Source organism: Notolepis coatsorum, assembly GCF_963971535.1.
Source record: "Notolepis coatsorum genome assembly, chromosome: 16".
Taxonomy (NCBI): Eukaryota; Metazoa; Chordata; class Actinopteri; order Aulopiformes; family Paralepididae; genus Notolepis; species Notolepis coatsorum.
Window position 1 is genome coordinate 51,143,416 of NC_140180.1, and position 15,181 is coordinate 51,158,596.

The 15,181-nt window shown below is 42.0% G+C and overlaps 1 protein-coding gene across 1 annotated transcript in view; it reads right to left on the reverse strand.

The window, feature by feature from the left end:
• gfra4b (GDNF family receptor alpha 4b) overlaps positions 1-14,803 on the reverse strand; it is a 199,844-nt gene extending 185,041 nt beyond the window's left edge. Inside the window, exon 1 of the mRNA XM_084331662.1 lies at positions 14,461-14,803. Coding sequence (XP_084187788.1) covers positions 14,461-14,503 — 43 coding nt within the window. The 5' untranslated portion in view covers positions 14,504-14,803. The remainder of the gene's footprint in view (positions 1-14,460) is intronic.
• Positions 14,804-15,181: the final 378 nt, after the last annotated feature.

Sequence of the window (15,181 nt, forward strand, 5' to 3'; positions counted from 1 at the left end):
GAAGTTAAAACTATCTAATGGCACTTTTAACCTATTGCTAAACTAACGTATTGATGATAATATACATTCTACATGCTTTTGTGACATGTTAGTGATGTTAATACTTGAAAACGTTTGATAAAAAAATCGCAAAAAAATATGCAACACTCTGAAAAATATTGATTTATGACCATATGCCATTTTGGGGTCGGTACCGACCCCGTCGGGTGGAACAGGTAACATTTTCAATCAATCAATCAATCATTCCAATAACACACGCTCACTTCATTCTTAGATGGCATGCACCTCCGAGTTGCTTCACAGCATGCCGTCTAACAGTGAAGTGAGCGTGTGTTATTGGATTGATTGATTGATTGATTGATTGATTGATTGATTGATTGATTGATTGATTGAACATTTTATTAACAGTGAAATGGGGCGGTCAGGTGGCGTAGCGGAGATTGCGTTCGTCACCAACCCCGGAGACGCTGGATTCGCCTGTTCGAATCCAGCTCACAGCTCCGGGGTTGTCACCAGCTTGGCTGGCCGTTCACACTAATACAATTGGCTGTATTAGAGGGTGGGAGAAGCTGGCGGGGTGGGTCCGGGTCGTTGTAAACAGCGACTCCTACAGTTCGGTCGGGGCGCCTGCTAAGCGCGGATAGGACCTGAGTGGGATAGTGTGATCCTTCCACACGCTACGCCCTCTCAGGGAGGATCCGCGCTGCCAGGTGAAAAGAAGCAGTTGATTGGCTGGACGTGTGTCGGAGGAAGCACGTGATAGCCTCCACTCTCGAAGATGATCTGACTGTGGGGGGTAAGTGCGCAGCGACCAGGAAGGGGATTGGGAATTGGCATACGACTAACATTGGGATGGGAGGAAAATCTGAGGAAAATGGAGGGGGGAAAAGATTAAAAAAAAAAAAAAAAAATTGTGTCGTTTCTTTTCAGGGCTGATCTGAGCCGAGCGGGCGCGGTTTAAAAACTCAGACGAGGCAGGCCTTTACAACGATGGCATGGTGCACTAACCCCGCCCGCCCGTTCATGTGTAACGCTTGGTAATGTCGGGGACATGATCGCTGTGGATAACTGGAATGGCGATCAAATAATTGGATTATCTTTTTTGCATTACATCAGAGACCAGGGAGGGACTCTATATATAAAATCTTGCGTTGATCTGTTATTTCTTTCTACCGGGAGCGCCGCGCTACGATGGCCATTTCATGTATGCACGAGGAAGGATAATAATGATAATCTAGCGTTGATTTCAGGAAGATTCGATAATCAGGCGAAAAATGACAACGTGTTTAGTGTATTCCACTAAATATTATCGGCCGATATTGGCATTAAAATGTGATATCGGAAAATATCGGTATCGGTTTTCAAAAAGATTTTTATTTTTATTTTTTTACATTTATTTACCCTTTATTTACCCAGGCAAGCAAGTAAGAACAGATTCTGATTTTATTTATTGTCAAAAGTATGCATAATGTTGTGTTAATTCCACGACAAGAGATATGTAATGTTAATTACCTGAAATTATTAATTTTTATTATTTATTATTAAATTATTCAGTTTATTTTGGGGGGGGGGCCCTGCATATATCGGTATCGGTTGATATCGGTATCGGAAATTAAGAGTTGGACAATATCGGTATATCGGTATCGGTAAAAAAGCCAATATCGAGCATCCCTAGCTATTATCGCGTCTTTTCCTGGGATTACTAGGAATCACCAAAACTATACTCATATTCAAAACGGTATAAAACGGAAATGTACAGATGAAAAAACAATCTGTTTTGTACATGTTGACTGGAAGCAACTCACTGACAATCGACGGGTGTATTAGACCCATAGCTATAATATAAGATATATTTTAAGCACTCGCAAATCTCAATCTCTCCATTGATTAAATCGATGGCGTTCTAGCGCCCTCTGGCGCATTAAGCGATGACGCTGAATGAGTTAATGGGATTGCAATGGTGCACACTGGTAAACATGTGCACAATATGAAGAAACCATGAGCCTCTGATAGGCTATCTCTTTGCTGTGAGTAATACCTACTTGAAATAAGATCCATGACAAATCCCTTCTAAGAGGCCAGCCCACTTGTTAGATGTGAGCATGCTTGGCCATGGCTAATCTGTCTCCATTAACTCATTCAGCGCCAGGGGTCGCTGTTTACCTTACTGTTGAAATGCCATCGCCTTTTAACATGGGGATACGTGGCTGTGTTTGCAGGCCTAAAGCTATATTATATATTATAGCTATGGATCTAATAATATAGTCGATTGTCATTGAGTTTCTTCCGGTCAAGATGCAAAAAACTGATATTTTTTCATTCATACATTCCCGTTTTATATCGTCGTGAATATGAGTGTAGGCCCTCCGTGCTTTGATTGCAACCAAACGATCAAAGCTAAGCTTTTTTACTAGGGGCACAATGAAAGATTTAGGGGCACAGAATCTTTTTTAGGGGCACTTCTTTAAATACAAATTTTACCATTATAGTGCAAAAAATATGTTCCTCCTGCCTCATTACTGTGGTCCTTTCATTTAACATTTAAGTGCTTTTGTTTTTTGTGTCATCTTTTATAATGAACCAACTGAAGTATTACCACAGCTGCAAACATTTCTTCTGTCATTGATAACAGTGTTTACAGTGTTCATTAGGGATGGGTATCGTTAGGATGTTATCGATACTACTACTCTTATCGATACTGCTTAACGGTTCAGTACTTTATCGATACTCTTATCAGTTATTTTTTATTATTTTGCAAGAAAAAAAGACAATTAATTAAGAACAGAATCGACATTGCTTTATTATTTATAACTTTATAAATAAATATTATAAATAAATATAATAAATAAATATTATTTATATAACGTTATAAATAAATATTATAGCTAGGGTGAAGGGACTTTGGGCTTGGCTGGGACCGGTGGTGGTAGAGGGAGGAGGGGTGGGCTGGGACATGGTGGCTGCAGCATCAGCCTGACGATCTATAAAAAGTTGTCATCTTTCAAATATATTTGTAGCTAAACAATTAGCTAAGCAATTATATTTTATTTATTAGCCTATTCGTAATAATTCGTTATTAGCCTAGCTAACTCCGTATCTTGGCTTACCTGCAGTGGACGTGGATGGAGATGGAACACTGCGAGCAAAGCAGTCAAAAACGGCACATTTCTGCAGACTAATGTTATGTTTTGACAACAGATGTTTTGACAAATTGCTTGTATTGCCATTCTTACTTGAAAATGTTTTATTGCACTTGTGGCAACGTGTGTTGTCGGCATCTACATTTGTAAAGTGTACCCAGACTTTCGAGCGTTTCGTTCTCTCCGCCATGATGAGCGCATGCATGCAGAGCTCTGTCTGTTTGCTGCACGCTTCAGCACGGAGCCACGCACCTCAAGTACCCGTATGTGCATTTGTGTGAGTGTCGCTCGCGAGTGTGTGTAAACGAACAGCCGCTTCTCGTGCAGACAGAGCAAGACAGAGAAAGGAGAGATAGTTCGCAACATTTAAATTCCTCCGAAAAAAACTCGGGGGGCAAGAGTGCCCCCAAATATTTTTCTCTACTCGCACAGGCAAAATTCTGGCACAATATGCTATGTCCTCGTCGCACTGTACAGCCCTGACACACGCCCCGATCAGCATGAAGGAATTTTTGGATCAACGCAATAGATACCATATAGTCCTTACCTTGACCAGGATCTGTCCCGAAAAGAATATTCCAATAATCTGATCGCCATTCCAAGTACTGATGTCGATTGTGTTGCCAACGTAATCCAGCACTGAACATGATCCGGCGGGGCCCGACCCTCGCCGATGCATGTGTTATAAGCTATTGGCCTGCCCGGCTAGTTAAGACCCCGCCTGCAGGCTGCAGCTCGGCCCACACACCAAGCCACATCGTTTCAAATGGAGTGCAATGGGCGGCGGTATTGGACTTTTGCAATCTCAGACCCATCCCCAGTGATAACACACAGCTGCCTGCATGTTTATGAATGGAAATAGCTAATAAAAGAAATAACGATCCAATAACATATATACGTGGTTGGTGTTCAGCGATTGGCAGGCTAACACGTATTGAATCGTTGTTGGCGGCTATTAAGTTAAAGACAGGTCATACACAATGTCGAAACAGTAATAATACAGCGTAATAGTATATCCTGGGCACTGAAGATTTTCTAAAATGGCAATAACCACATTTTGATAAAGTGCATGTCACACTGAGGAAATGATATATCAGTATTGTAATGACAACAGCCAATCTGTTTCAACTCCACTGACTTCATATTTCGACTGTTAAAGCTGCAGTAGGGAACTTTGGAGAAGTTCTGGAAAGCAGTAAATGCTGATAAAAGCAAAACCACTATCTCATCACCCACACATGTTAGGCTAAATTGAATGATTGCTTAATATCTGAACAGAAAGAGATACACCAAGCCTTTAATGTTAATTTGTCAAATGTTGGTAATTTATTCAAAAAACTATTATGCAGGGCCACCTCCTGACATGATCTCAAATGCTCTGATGTAACGTCAATACGGTTAATCATAAAATATTTTCAAAGTCAAGTCCTCCAACCATTAATGCATCTTCCCGAAGTTTGTGCTTTGGACTACTCTATTGTGAATTCTTGTTTTATTTATATGTTTGCCTTGGTCATGCCTTGGACTCTTCTGCTGCCTCTGTCGTCCAGTGTTTGGGTCCTTCTACTCCCACTTGTAACAGTTGGCGCAATCAAACTAAATGGAAACAAGATGAATGGCAAAGTGCCAGCTCGACAGCAAGGTTAAATTTAAATACAAAAGCCTTTCCATCTCTAAAGCTTTTAAAGGAAAACTCCAACATTTTGGGAAATTCGCTTATTTGGCATCTACCCTGGAGTTAGACAAGAAGATACATACCCTTTTTCTTCTCTGTGCATGCAGTAGGAGTAGGAAGACACGCACCGTTAGCCTAGCTTAGCATCAGTCACTGGAAGTAGGTTCCTCCATTAGCCTAGTTCCAAACGTCTTCCTACTTCTACTGCATGCACAGAGAAGAAAAAGGTATCTTCTTGTCTAACTCCAGGGTAGATGGCAAATAAGCTAATGTCCCAAAATGTTGGAGTTTTCCTTTAACGCCCAGCTCGACAGCAAAGGTTAAAATTAAATACAAAAGCCGGCAACTACTAAGCCGGATGCATCTTCCCAAAGTTATAAGCCTTATTTCAAACCCTGATAATGTTAATAGGGTCACTATTACATAAATATAAAAGAGTAGATGCAACGTGTCATAATCAATTGACATTCTGGAATGGGACTTTATGCAGCAATATTACCTGGGTCCAGTTCTAAACTAGCTTTAATTGGAACCAATGATGAAAGAGGTGTATGTTACTTTATAATCCTTGCATTTTTCTTCTAGTGCACCAATAATGTTTTATTCAAAGTAATGAGTGTAACAACTGTGCCTGTCTAGAATGAACCATAAAACCTACAAGAACCTACAAGAATTTTAATTATGAATATGAACTGTGATTATGAATTTAACTGTTTTTAAATTGTTGTACGGCGACCTTGTGTGCCTTGAAAGGCGCCTTATAAATAGAATGCATTATTATTATTATTATTATTATAGTTCCAAGAAAACAAATCATGCTTTCAGTCATGAAGATAATATTGTAACTAAGTGGATTTTAACCTGGGAACATAGGATCCACAGGCAGCCGCACTAACCAGCTGAGTTAAATGGTCAGATCCATTAGCATGTAGCACTGTGATCGTTAGTAGTCAAGAAGTGCATCTTTGCACGTTCTTTCGTCCACCCGTGCACTTGCCCGGGGTTAAGGCACTGAGATCCCAACCCCATTGCTACGTAAACCTGGATACAGATTCACAGGGCAGTGAGACCCCAGCGCTGTCACCAATGTAACCAAGTGAACCTGGGACCATATAGGATCCATAGGCGGCTGCACTAACCAGCTGAGCTAAAGGGTTAGCAGACCTGACTGCGACCGACTTGTTACAATATCATTTAAACCAGGGGTCTCAAACTCAATTTACCTGGGGGCCGCTGGAGGTAGAGTCTGGGTGAGGCTGGGCCGCATCAAATATTCCACAAAAAAAGGGTTTCAAGTATTAAAAAAAAAAGTACAACTGATCCAATCGTCTCAATCTTTAGCAATAACAATTCAGAACATGAACAGTTCTTCAGAACATGAACGGTTCTTCAGAACATAGGCTTCTCAGTGGTGTCAGTGGACTCATCCACAGCTATGGAAATGCACTGTGCATTTTTTTTATTCTATCACAAAGCTGTTTATTCTGGTTGCTGTGCGATCTGAGGGGGATTTGCTTTTGTTTGCCTTCAAACATGGCCTCCATCACTTCAGTCATACATTATTTTATTATGTATGCATCAGAGAGAGAGAATGGCTTCTTGCCACTGAGTGAGGACTTGGTATCTGTATGTCATATATGTCCTGATGAATTGAAAATGGGGGACCCTGATCTAAACAAGACGAAAGTCTTTCTCTGGTCTGCATCCCCTTAACAATTGTGTGTATTGAGCTGTACTGTATTGTACCCATTCTGCAATCTGTTAATACAGTTTTCAATCAATCAATCAATCAATACACATCAATTCTAGCCTCCGATCCCATGACGTAATTTATCTCCTGCGGAGTGAGGATTATAAAATGAACGTGTTTTAAAGTGTGATGCTGTTTGTCATTTTAACAGCAGATACACTTTCTTAAATTCCATTGTCCCCGACAGAGCGTGTGACGGGGAGCTCGGACGGGATGTGTTTTGCTTGGTGTTATTATAGCATTAGCTGAAAAGCTAGCGTTAGCTACGTTACATCAAATCAGATGATGGCCTGTCCTTTCTCCAGGACCTGACACTCTGCCCGTCTATCAACAATAATGCACCCACGGTGAATCGTATTTAAGTCAAGTAGCTACTGACTAGCGTTAGCTGACTAACGTTATCAAATGTCAATGTGAAAACCTTGCGGGGAAGACAAGCTAGGTCAGCTAGCTTAGCTTGACAACGGTCCCGTGGCTAAAGTTGGTGCTATTCATAACCCAGCAATAATGGCTGCAGACCTGCAAGCAAAGTACAGCAAGTTCCAAGTGCCAAAGGATAAGAGTCTCTGAGGCGGAGTCTCAAAAGAGAATGTTGAATATTTATTTTGCATCGAAAATCACAACATTCGAACGTCACTACTAGCCAGAGTCTCTGCGACTGCTACAGACTGGGTAGCGAGTGCAACACCGTCTAATGTCCGTGCGGATCATTGGAGTAGGGTATATCTGCAGTGCCGCAGCCCCATAAAACGTCCAACTCTCGCGCAACGACTCAGCAAACAGTTGCGTGCGGGCCGCATTAACACTACACTTTGACGTCAAGTAGGGGGCCGCAAAATATCATCCCGCGGGCTGCAAATGGCCCGCGGGCCGCGAGTTTGAGACCCCTGATTTAAACCTTTATAATTGTGCATTCATATTGTAGGCAATAATTTTATTTTTGCAAGTTTGTCTGAACTTAATATGTAAGAACTGTATTAGGCTAATATACTACATTAAGCAATATATTTTATGTAGAAATCCTAAATAGGGATACAAATTCTGTATTATGGCCTACAGTATATTGGCAGCCAATTATAATCAGAAACCGAAGAGAGAAACATACCTACTGTATATTAATATATGTATTACCTTTGAGCTATAAGTTAGCTTAGCTAACATTCAATTGTTTAGCTAACAGATCAATGCTGTTGCGAGCTAGCAATGAGCAATAACATTCGGCCCAGCTGGACCGTTAAATTAACTTAGCTTATGATAAAGTAAAAAAAATAAAATAATCTCTTACTGTATCTACTCTAACGTGATTTCGTCTTTGGTTCTTTTAGTACAGGAATTAGGCTGCACAGCCAACAACCATAGTTGCTACCCATAGGTGGCTATTGTAAACAATACCCAGGCAAAAACTTTAAGACACATAGGTAAGATGGTGGACGGTTATCCCATGATTTATGACGTAATATCACATCTACTGTTTTATATTAAAAAAAAAATATTCACTGTTTGGTTCGATCCCCATGGTTCAGGGCACCTAGAGACTGTTCAGTTTACTTTGGTACTGTGGAACCCTTTACTGTAGTCTTAATACATCACGCCTGGGATGTGTATGGAGTCCTTTTGTAACTGGCCTTTGACTATTTCCATGTACTGTGACTGTCATACAACACTAAGAAAAAGGAATACTAAGTTCAGTTAACATTAGTAATTCATGCCCGCTGCAATAAAAATCTAAAACTGAGCTATGCAGGCGAGGTGGTAAGTGCAGCTGTGTCAGTGAAGTTTGTCTCAGAAATGGCTAAAGGCTACTGTGGACAAGATGAGCTATATGTATCACATACTATTCTCCAGCATTGTTTAAGTCTGCTGTTTGGGCGCATTACATATTTAGTTTAGTCTATGACAGAGATTCCGACTGCATAATTAAATCCTTAATGTTGTTATTTATAGCGAACTATATGCAGCCCAATGCAGTCACGTTTGTTTCAGTGCATAACTTCGAGCCACAGCGTTTTTATTCCCTCTCATAGTCACTTCAGCAACAGCTCATTTCCAAACTTGGAATAGACACGGGGCAGAATAGTCAAATAATAATCCAACGTGTCCACTATAGGTCTACACATAGGAAACTCCTGAGTTACCAGACTGCCCACAACTCTTTCATTACACCTGAATGAGAAAAAAGTTACTCAGACAGACACGCCCCCTTATAAATGAACAAATAATTCATAATAGACAAGTATGTGTTCATTATGCTTTCAGCTTAACCCTTTCTCTGCCACACTACAGAAGGTTAACCCTTTACTATCACACTACCGATGGTAAGGTTAACCTGCTGTTGTGTGGCAGTGAAAGGGTTAATACAATTTTATTTTTTTTCTTCCCTCCCCTGTCTTGAACGTTGCTAGACTATGCCTCCCACTGGTCAGCTGTAGTGAGGACAGAAGCCTTCCATCACGTGTCCCCTCCGGTACACGAGGAGGCAGCCTGTTGCATCTTTTCACCACAGCAGCTCGAACTCTCAGTGGCGAGGAGTAACGCGTGGGAGGCTCACGCAGCCCCCGCTACATCCTGTTTCCGCCGCACCGGCGTCACCAAACCGACCTGTAGGAGTCGCTGTCCACAACGTCCAATCCCCACCCACCAGCTATCCCACCCTCTAACACTTGCCAATTGTGTTAGTATGAACGACCAGCCAGCCGGTAGCAACGCCGAGAGCTGGGCTCGAACCCAGCGTCTCCTGCGTTAGTGGCTAGCGCCTTGCCCACTGCACCAATCAGCCGCAAAGGGTTAATACATTGAAGGCAAAACATTGTTATTTTTTTTTTTTACGGTTTGAATTAGCAATGGATTTTTTTCTCCCTGCTGAACCGTACCAAACCGAAAACCATGTTATGAAAGATGTTATAAAACTGTGATATGAACTGAGCCATGATTTTTGTGAACCATACCACCCCTAATATCTATGCATTATTCATTTCTATATATTTATAAATATCTAAATATTTAAAGATATTAAAGATCGGTATCTGGCCGATCATGGTATATTTAAACTTTAACATGAATTCTGATTATTTTGTGTTAGAAAATAAATGAAAACAATTAAGGAAAACTGCGATGCAGGCTAGATATCTGCCCACATCCTCCCGTTTAGTCACACACAAACACAAACACAAACACAAACACAAACACACACACACACACACACACACACACACTAAACACACACCTACACACACACACACACACACACACACACACACACACACACACACACACACACACACACACATGGTCGTAAATCCGTTCAGGAATGAGACCCATTGCCTACCTAATGTACTGCCATGCTTGTTTTTTTGTTTTGCTTTTGGGTATGGGGTAGTCAGGGAAGGAAATAATTAATAAAAAAAACGCCTGCGCACACCAGCAACTAGGACAGAGAGACTTCGGCTCAGCTTCTTCCCCCAGGCCATCAGAGTCTTGAACACTGAACTCTCCACACATAAGCACACATGAGCACACACACAACACACATACCGTATACGCTCACACACTAACAGTCACTTTAGCATGCACACACACACACACACACACACACACACACACACACACACACACACACACACACACACACACACACACACACACAGTACGAGTCCAAAGGGAGAGACAGAGAGCGGAGAAGCACTGAATCAGCTGTGTTTGTGTGCATTGTCTGTGGGTGCACTGCATTCATTCATTTTCATCTGTTACACGAGGGGATTGTCTGCCAGTAATCCATGTGGTTTCTTATGAGATGATGTAGCCAAACAGGGGAAACATTTAAAAAGCTCTAAAAGTCACAACAGACGACCAAGTAGCTTCAACTGGAAGCAGAGCGGTCACTGTTAATGATAAGATGAACAGAGCGAGAGACACAGCCTCACTCTGGGCGGCGGGAACATGACTAGGCGCATTCACATAGTTGTAGCTGCTATCCTTATGATTAGGAACGGTCATCCCATCAGCAAATAACATGACTGGACTTCAGAGTTTCAGGCTATGCCTACCAACAGTTAAGCCAAAAAAGAAATCCTGAAAAAATAAGATGGAAATAAAATTGTGATCGGGGGCATATCTTGGTTAATTGCTTTTTTTTCTTTTAGAATTAAGCTATCATTCTTTTTTATAGCTGTTTGCTTGCAATATTATCTATTGTATTAGTCACCCGTTTGTAGGCCTACAGGGTTCAAGTAACTGGGGGTTACACATGGGCTTGAACAGTGATGCAGAGCTTGCTGTATTTCTGCTGGGCAGGTAAACTCACTCTTGCTCATTTCTATGAAGTTGCCTACGGTCAATTAGGACCAATTCAGAAAATAGTTCCCATCTTCGAATCGGCTCCTAGATTCAGTAACACCAAAGATAATTTCTTACCCATTCAATATGAACTATATATATTCTACGCACTCATCTTGTGCTACAGTTGGACTTGCATGCCTTGATATGAAATGGTCATGATCTGACTGCAGTGCACCTTTACAGCTGCAAGTTAACACTGGATTATCAATGCTGAGAATAACTTGGGTTGCACAATCGCCTTTAATTCTATATATCGTTCTGTGTACCCCAGTGTGGATCTGTCAAAGTGAAGCACTGTGCACATTCATCATGCAGATAAGATCAATGCTTGGACTGTCTACAGTTGCCTGAAATACTTCTGCTCTCCCATATACAGTGGATGCAGCCGTGTCTTGGCCTATGCTCGAGCTCATCTGAATGCATCATCTGGCCACCTGCTGGATTAATGTCTTCCCTGAGACCTCTGGCCTTCCATAGAAGACCCTCATTGCTCATGGTGTACATCTCTTGGCCTGAAACCGACCTGCTGTGGAGATCAGTCTAGCTAACGAGCGACTCGTCTTCAGAAGTTCCCATTATAGGTTCCATACATCACATTGTTAGTTTGGGTTTACTTAACAGTCTGAGTCAAACGTTCATTATCAGCACAGTCTTTGTGATCTTGTGTGGCCACAGAGGCATTGATAATGGATACTTTTTTTAAGGATCTATTTTCAGCAATCCCCCCCCCCCCCCCCCCCCCCCCCAATGTGCGATCTGGGAAAGTGGGGTGATTCTGAACTCCTTCTGTCAGTGGTGGCACAATTAGGCCAACTCGATGGGTAACATTTGAGCTCAACCTCTGTCTTTGCAGCAGGCCATACAAATGCATCAAGTCAGCCTAACAGCCGGGGGATCGCTTATGTAGGTACTGGGAGTGTTGCTTTTGCTAATTGAGTTGGACAGGTGGCTAAATGCAGGTTTAAACATAATGTCCAAAAACAAACCAACTAAGAAACAAACAAATGATGATGGGAAAGAAAACAGTACATACCCTGAACATGCATTTATACACCGTACATGCTGCCACCGTTAATTTCAAGTCATTGTCAAGTCCATGAATGTGTGCAACACTGAAGGTCATAGCTCAGTGAAATTCAAAGTGATTCAAACAAGCAAACGGTATTCATTCCCATTCACCATTCTTCGCTGGAAACTAATGACAGTGGAGGGGGTGTCAATGAGAATAGCCTCAGTGATGATGATGATGATGATGATGATGATGATGATGATGATGATGATGATGATGATGATGATAATGAAGAGGAAGGAAACTGCACAGGCCTGCTGTTGTGCACCGTAATTTGGCAAGGAGACTGGGCAAATTGCCATACGGGAAACTATGAGCATGGGAATGATCCAACTCTGGTGTCATGGCCATCAACAGCCATAATGGGGGGAAAAAACACATTGGTAACAAGGGGGTGAATATTAAGAAACAGACCCAGAGCTCACAAAAAGCAACTTTCCTTCACCCAGCGCCGTGGAGCCAGGGAGCTAAATTAACTTTTTGACTCACCGGCCAGTGGCGGGTAGATGGGAAGAATCTACCCGCCAAGCATATTTTTTTTAATAAAATATATATATTATATAATCATACTTGTGATTGTGTTATCTGCGAGACATCGCCACCTCGCTGTCTGCAAACAGCTCCACTGTCTGTGTGTATACTCAAGTGGCCTCCAGCTCCAGCAAGGATTCTCCGGCGCTGCAGCTGGACCCTAAACGCTACATTCAGCATGCAAAAGGATTCTCCTGAGCTACAGCTGGACCCTATTCAGCAGCGATGTAAGCCAGGGACTCGAATACGCATGTTGTTGTTGTAGGACATTGATGTCAGGAGCTTTCTGTAGCTACTGCTGGATGGCGTTGGGACAACGCCTCAGTGAACTATTTAGTTTACTGCGACATTTCGTAGTGACTAGTGAGCTACCTAGCCAACGGAGGTATTATGCACTGGACTATTGCATTTGTTGATGTCGGGAGCTATCCGTAGCTAGCCGGCTGGATAACGTTACACAATGCCTCATGTATTAAACTAAGTGAATAGTTGACTGGGTCATTTTGTAACGGTAGCTAACGTTATCGCCACCACGCAACAAGTCAAAATGCTCGCTATCTGCAAACAGCTCCACTGTCTGTGTGTATACTCGAGTAGCCTCCAGCTCCAGCAAGGATTCTCCGGCGCTGCAGCTGGACCCTACTGGAGCTAACGTGTACTAGGTAGCTACCTATCCAACGGAGGTATTATGCACTACTAGACTTGCTGGAGCATTTGTTGCTATCAGTAGCTAGCCGGCTAGATAACGGACAATGCCTCAGTATTAAACTAAAAGTGAATAGTTGACTGGGTCATTTTGTAACGGTAGCTAACGTTAGAGCAGTCAGCAGACTGCCCGGCCCGACTCTAGCCTCTCTGTTTACATGGGGTTGGGAGGGGCTGGAGGAGGGAGGAGCAGCGCGTTGCATGTCTGTGTGCTTGAGACAGCGAGTGAGAACTCTGCTAAGAATTGGATCATGCTATTCGATCGGTTTTCACATGACTATTTCGTTGCCCGCCACATGGCGGACAGACCTCTCAGTCCCACCCGCCAAATGTAAAATCTGCCCGCAAATGGCGCTTGGCGGGCTTTAATTTCGCTCCCTGCGTGGAGCAGACACACGCAACGTCGAAACTTAATGCTAACCACCCAGTAAGCTCAGTTGAAATTATTTGTGCAATTGTAAGGGCAGTTTATGCATGAATGCTTCAATTTGTTAAATGCTGGCTTCTGATATTTAGCAGAAGAATTAATGCAACATTGTAGCCTATAAAAGAGCTTGGTGGTTTGAAAGCTAAATCGGAGGCATCATAAATGACATACTTTTGGGGGGGGGGGGGTAGCCTATCCTATGTGTAATAGAGATATACAGACAGACACAGTAGGGTATCTATTGACAATTTGTTTTGAGCAACAACTAAACAAATTGCCTACACATTAATTAATCTAGTCTAATGGGGACACGCTATAGTTCTATAAGGCAGCTCAAAAGCATTAAAAAAAGAAGCCAATGAGAGAAATACTTTCAATTATGTACTCTCTCTGAATATGAATACAAACACACACACACACACACACACACACACACACACACACACACACACACACACACACACACACACACAACATATCCACATCCACACCCACACGTATAAGCACGTGCTTGTAAAGCATGTACGCGCGTAATAGCCATTTGAGAGATATTGGAAAGCCCAATCACGCGTGTTTCTAAGACATTAAATCTGAGAAATTGTAATACAACAAGGATACACTTTTTCAATATCTGCACATCAAAATATGCCACTTAAATGACACGTATCACATAAATAATAGTCTGTAAGACAATAGAAGAAGAAATAAATAAAGAGAAACATGTAGCCTAATTTGCAGACCACTGCAGCGTTTAAGGCTGTAATACATAAAAACTATAAACATACAGGAAACATACAGGCATTTGCTTAAAACAAAGCTGTCACTTACCCAAAGTTATGAGATGAAAAAAATAAACTCCCCACAGATCCATTTCGGTTACCGATGAAAAATTCTGATTAACTTAATTGCAGTAACTCCACGCGACGCTACAGCTCGAATGCGCGACGAGATATCCCTCTATTCGTCAGTACATACATCACACATAAAATGACCTGTGGAAATCCTTAACTCCAATTCTTTCTTTCTTTCAGGATCCCATTAGCTTAATCAAAGTCAAGCAATTACGTCGCGCAAACAGAGAGCCGCGTGTTTTAAGTTGGATACAAGTTATTATTATTATCACGTAGCCACGTAGGGTCCAGTGTTGTGCGAGGAGCGAGCTTCAGCTGGCCGCCGAGGTGATCGTTCAAGTCCTCTTTGCTGTTGGTGATGATGAGATGGTGCTGAGCGCTGTTGGGAAGAACCACTGCTGACAGCGAGGAGAGGGGAGAGGAGAGAGGGGAGAGGGGAGAGGGGAGAGGGGAGAGGGATTGATTGATTGATTGATTGATTGATTGATTGATTGATTGATTGATTGATTGATTGATTGATTGATTGACTGATTGATTAATTGATTGATTGATTGATTGATTGATTGATTGATTGAAAACTTTATTAACAGATTACAGAATGGGTACAGTACAGTACAGCTCAATATATACAATTGTTAAGGGGATGCAGACCAGAGAAAGACTTTCGTCTTGTTTACATCAGGGTCCCCCATTTTCAA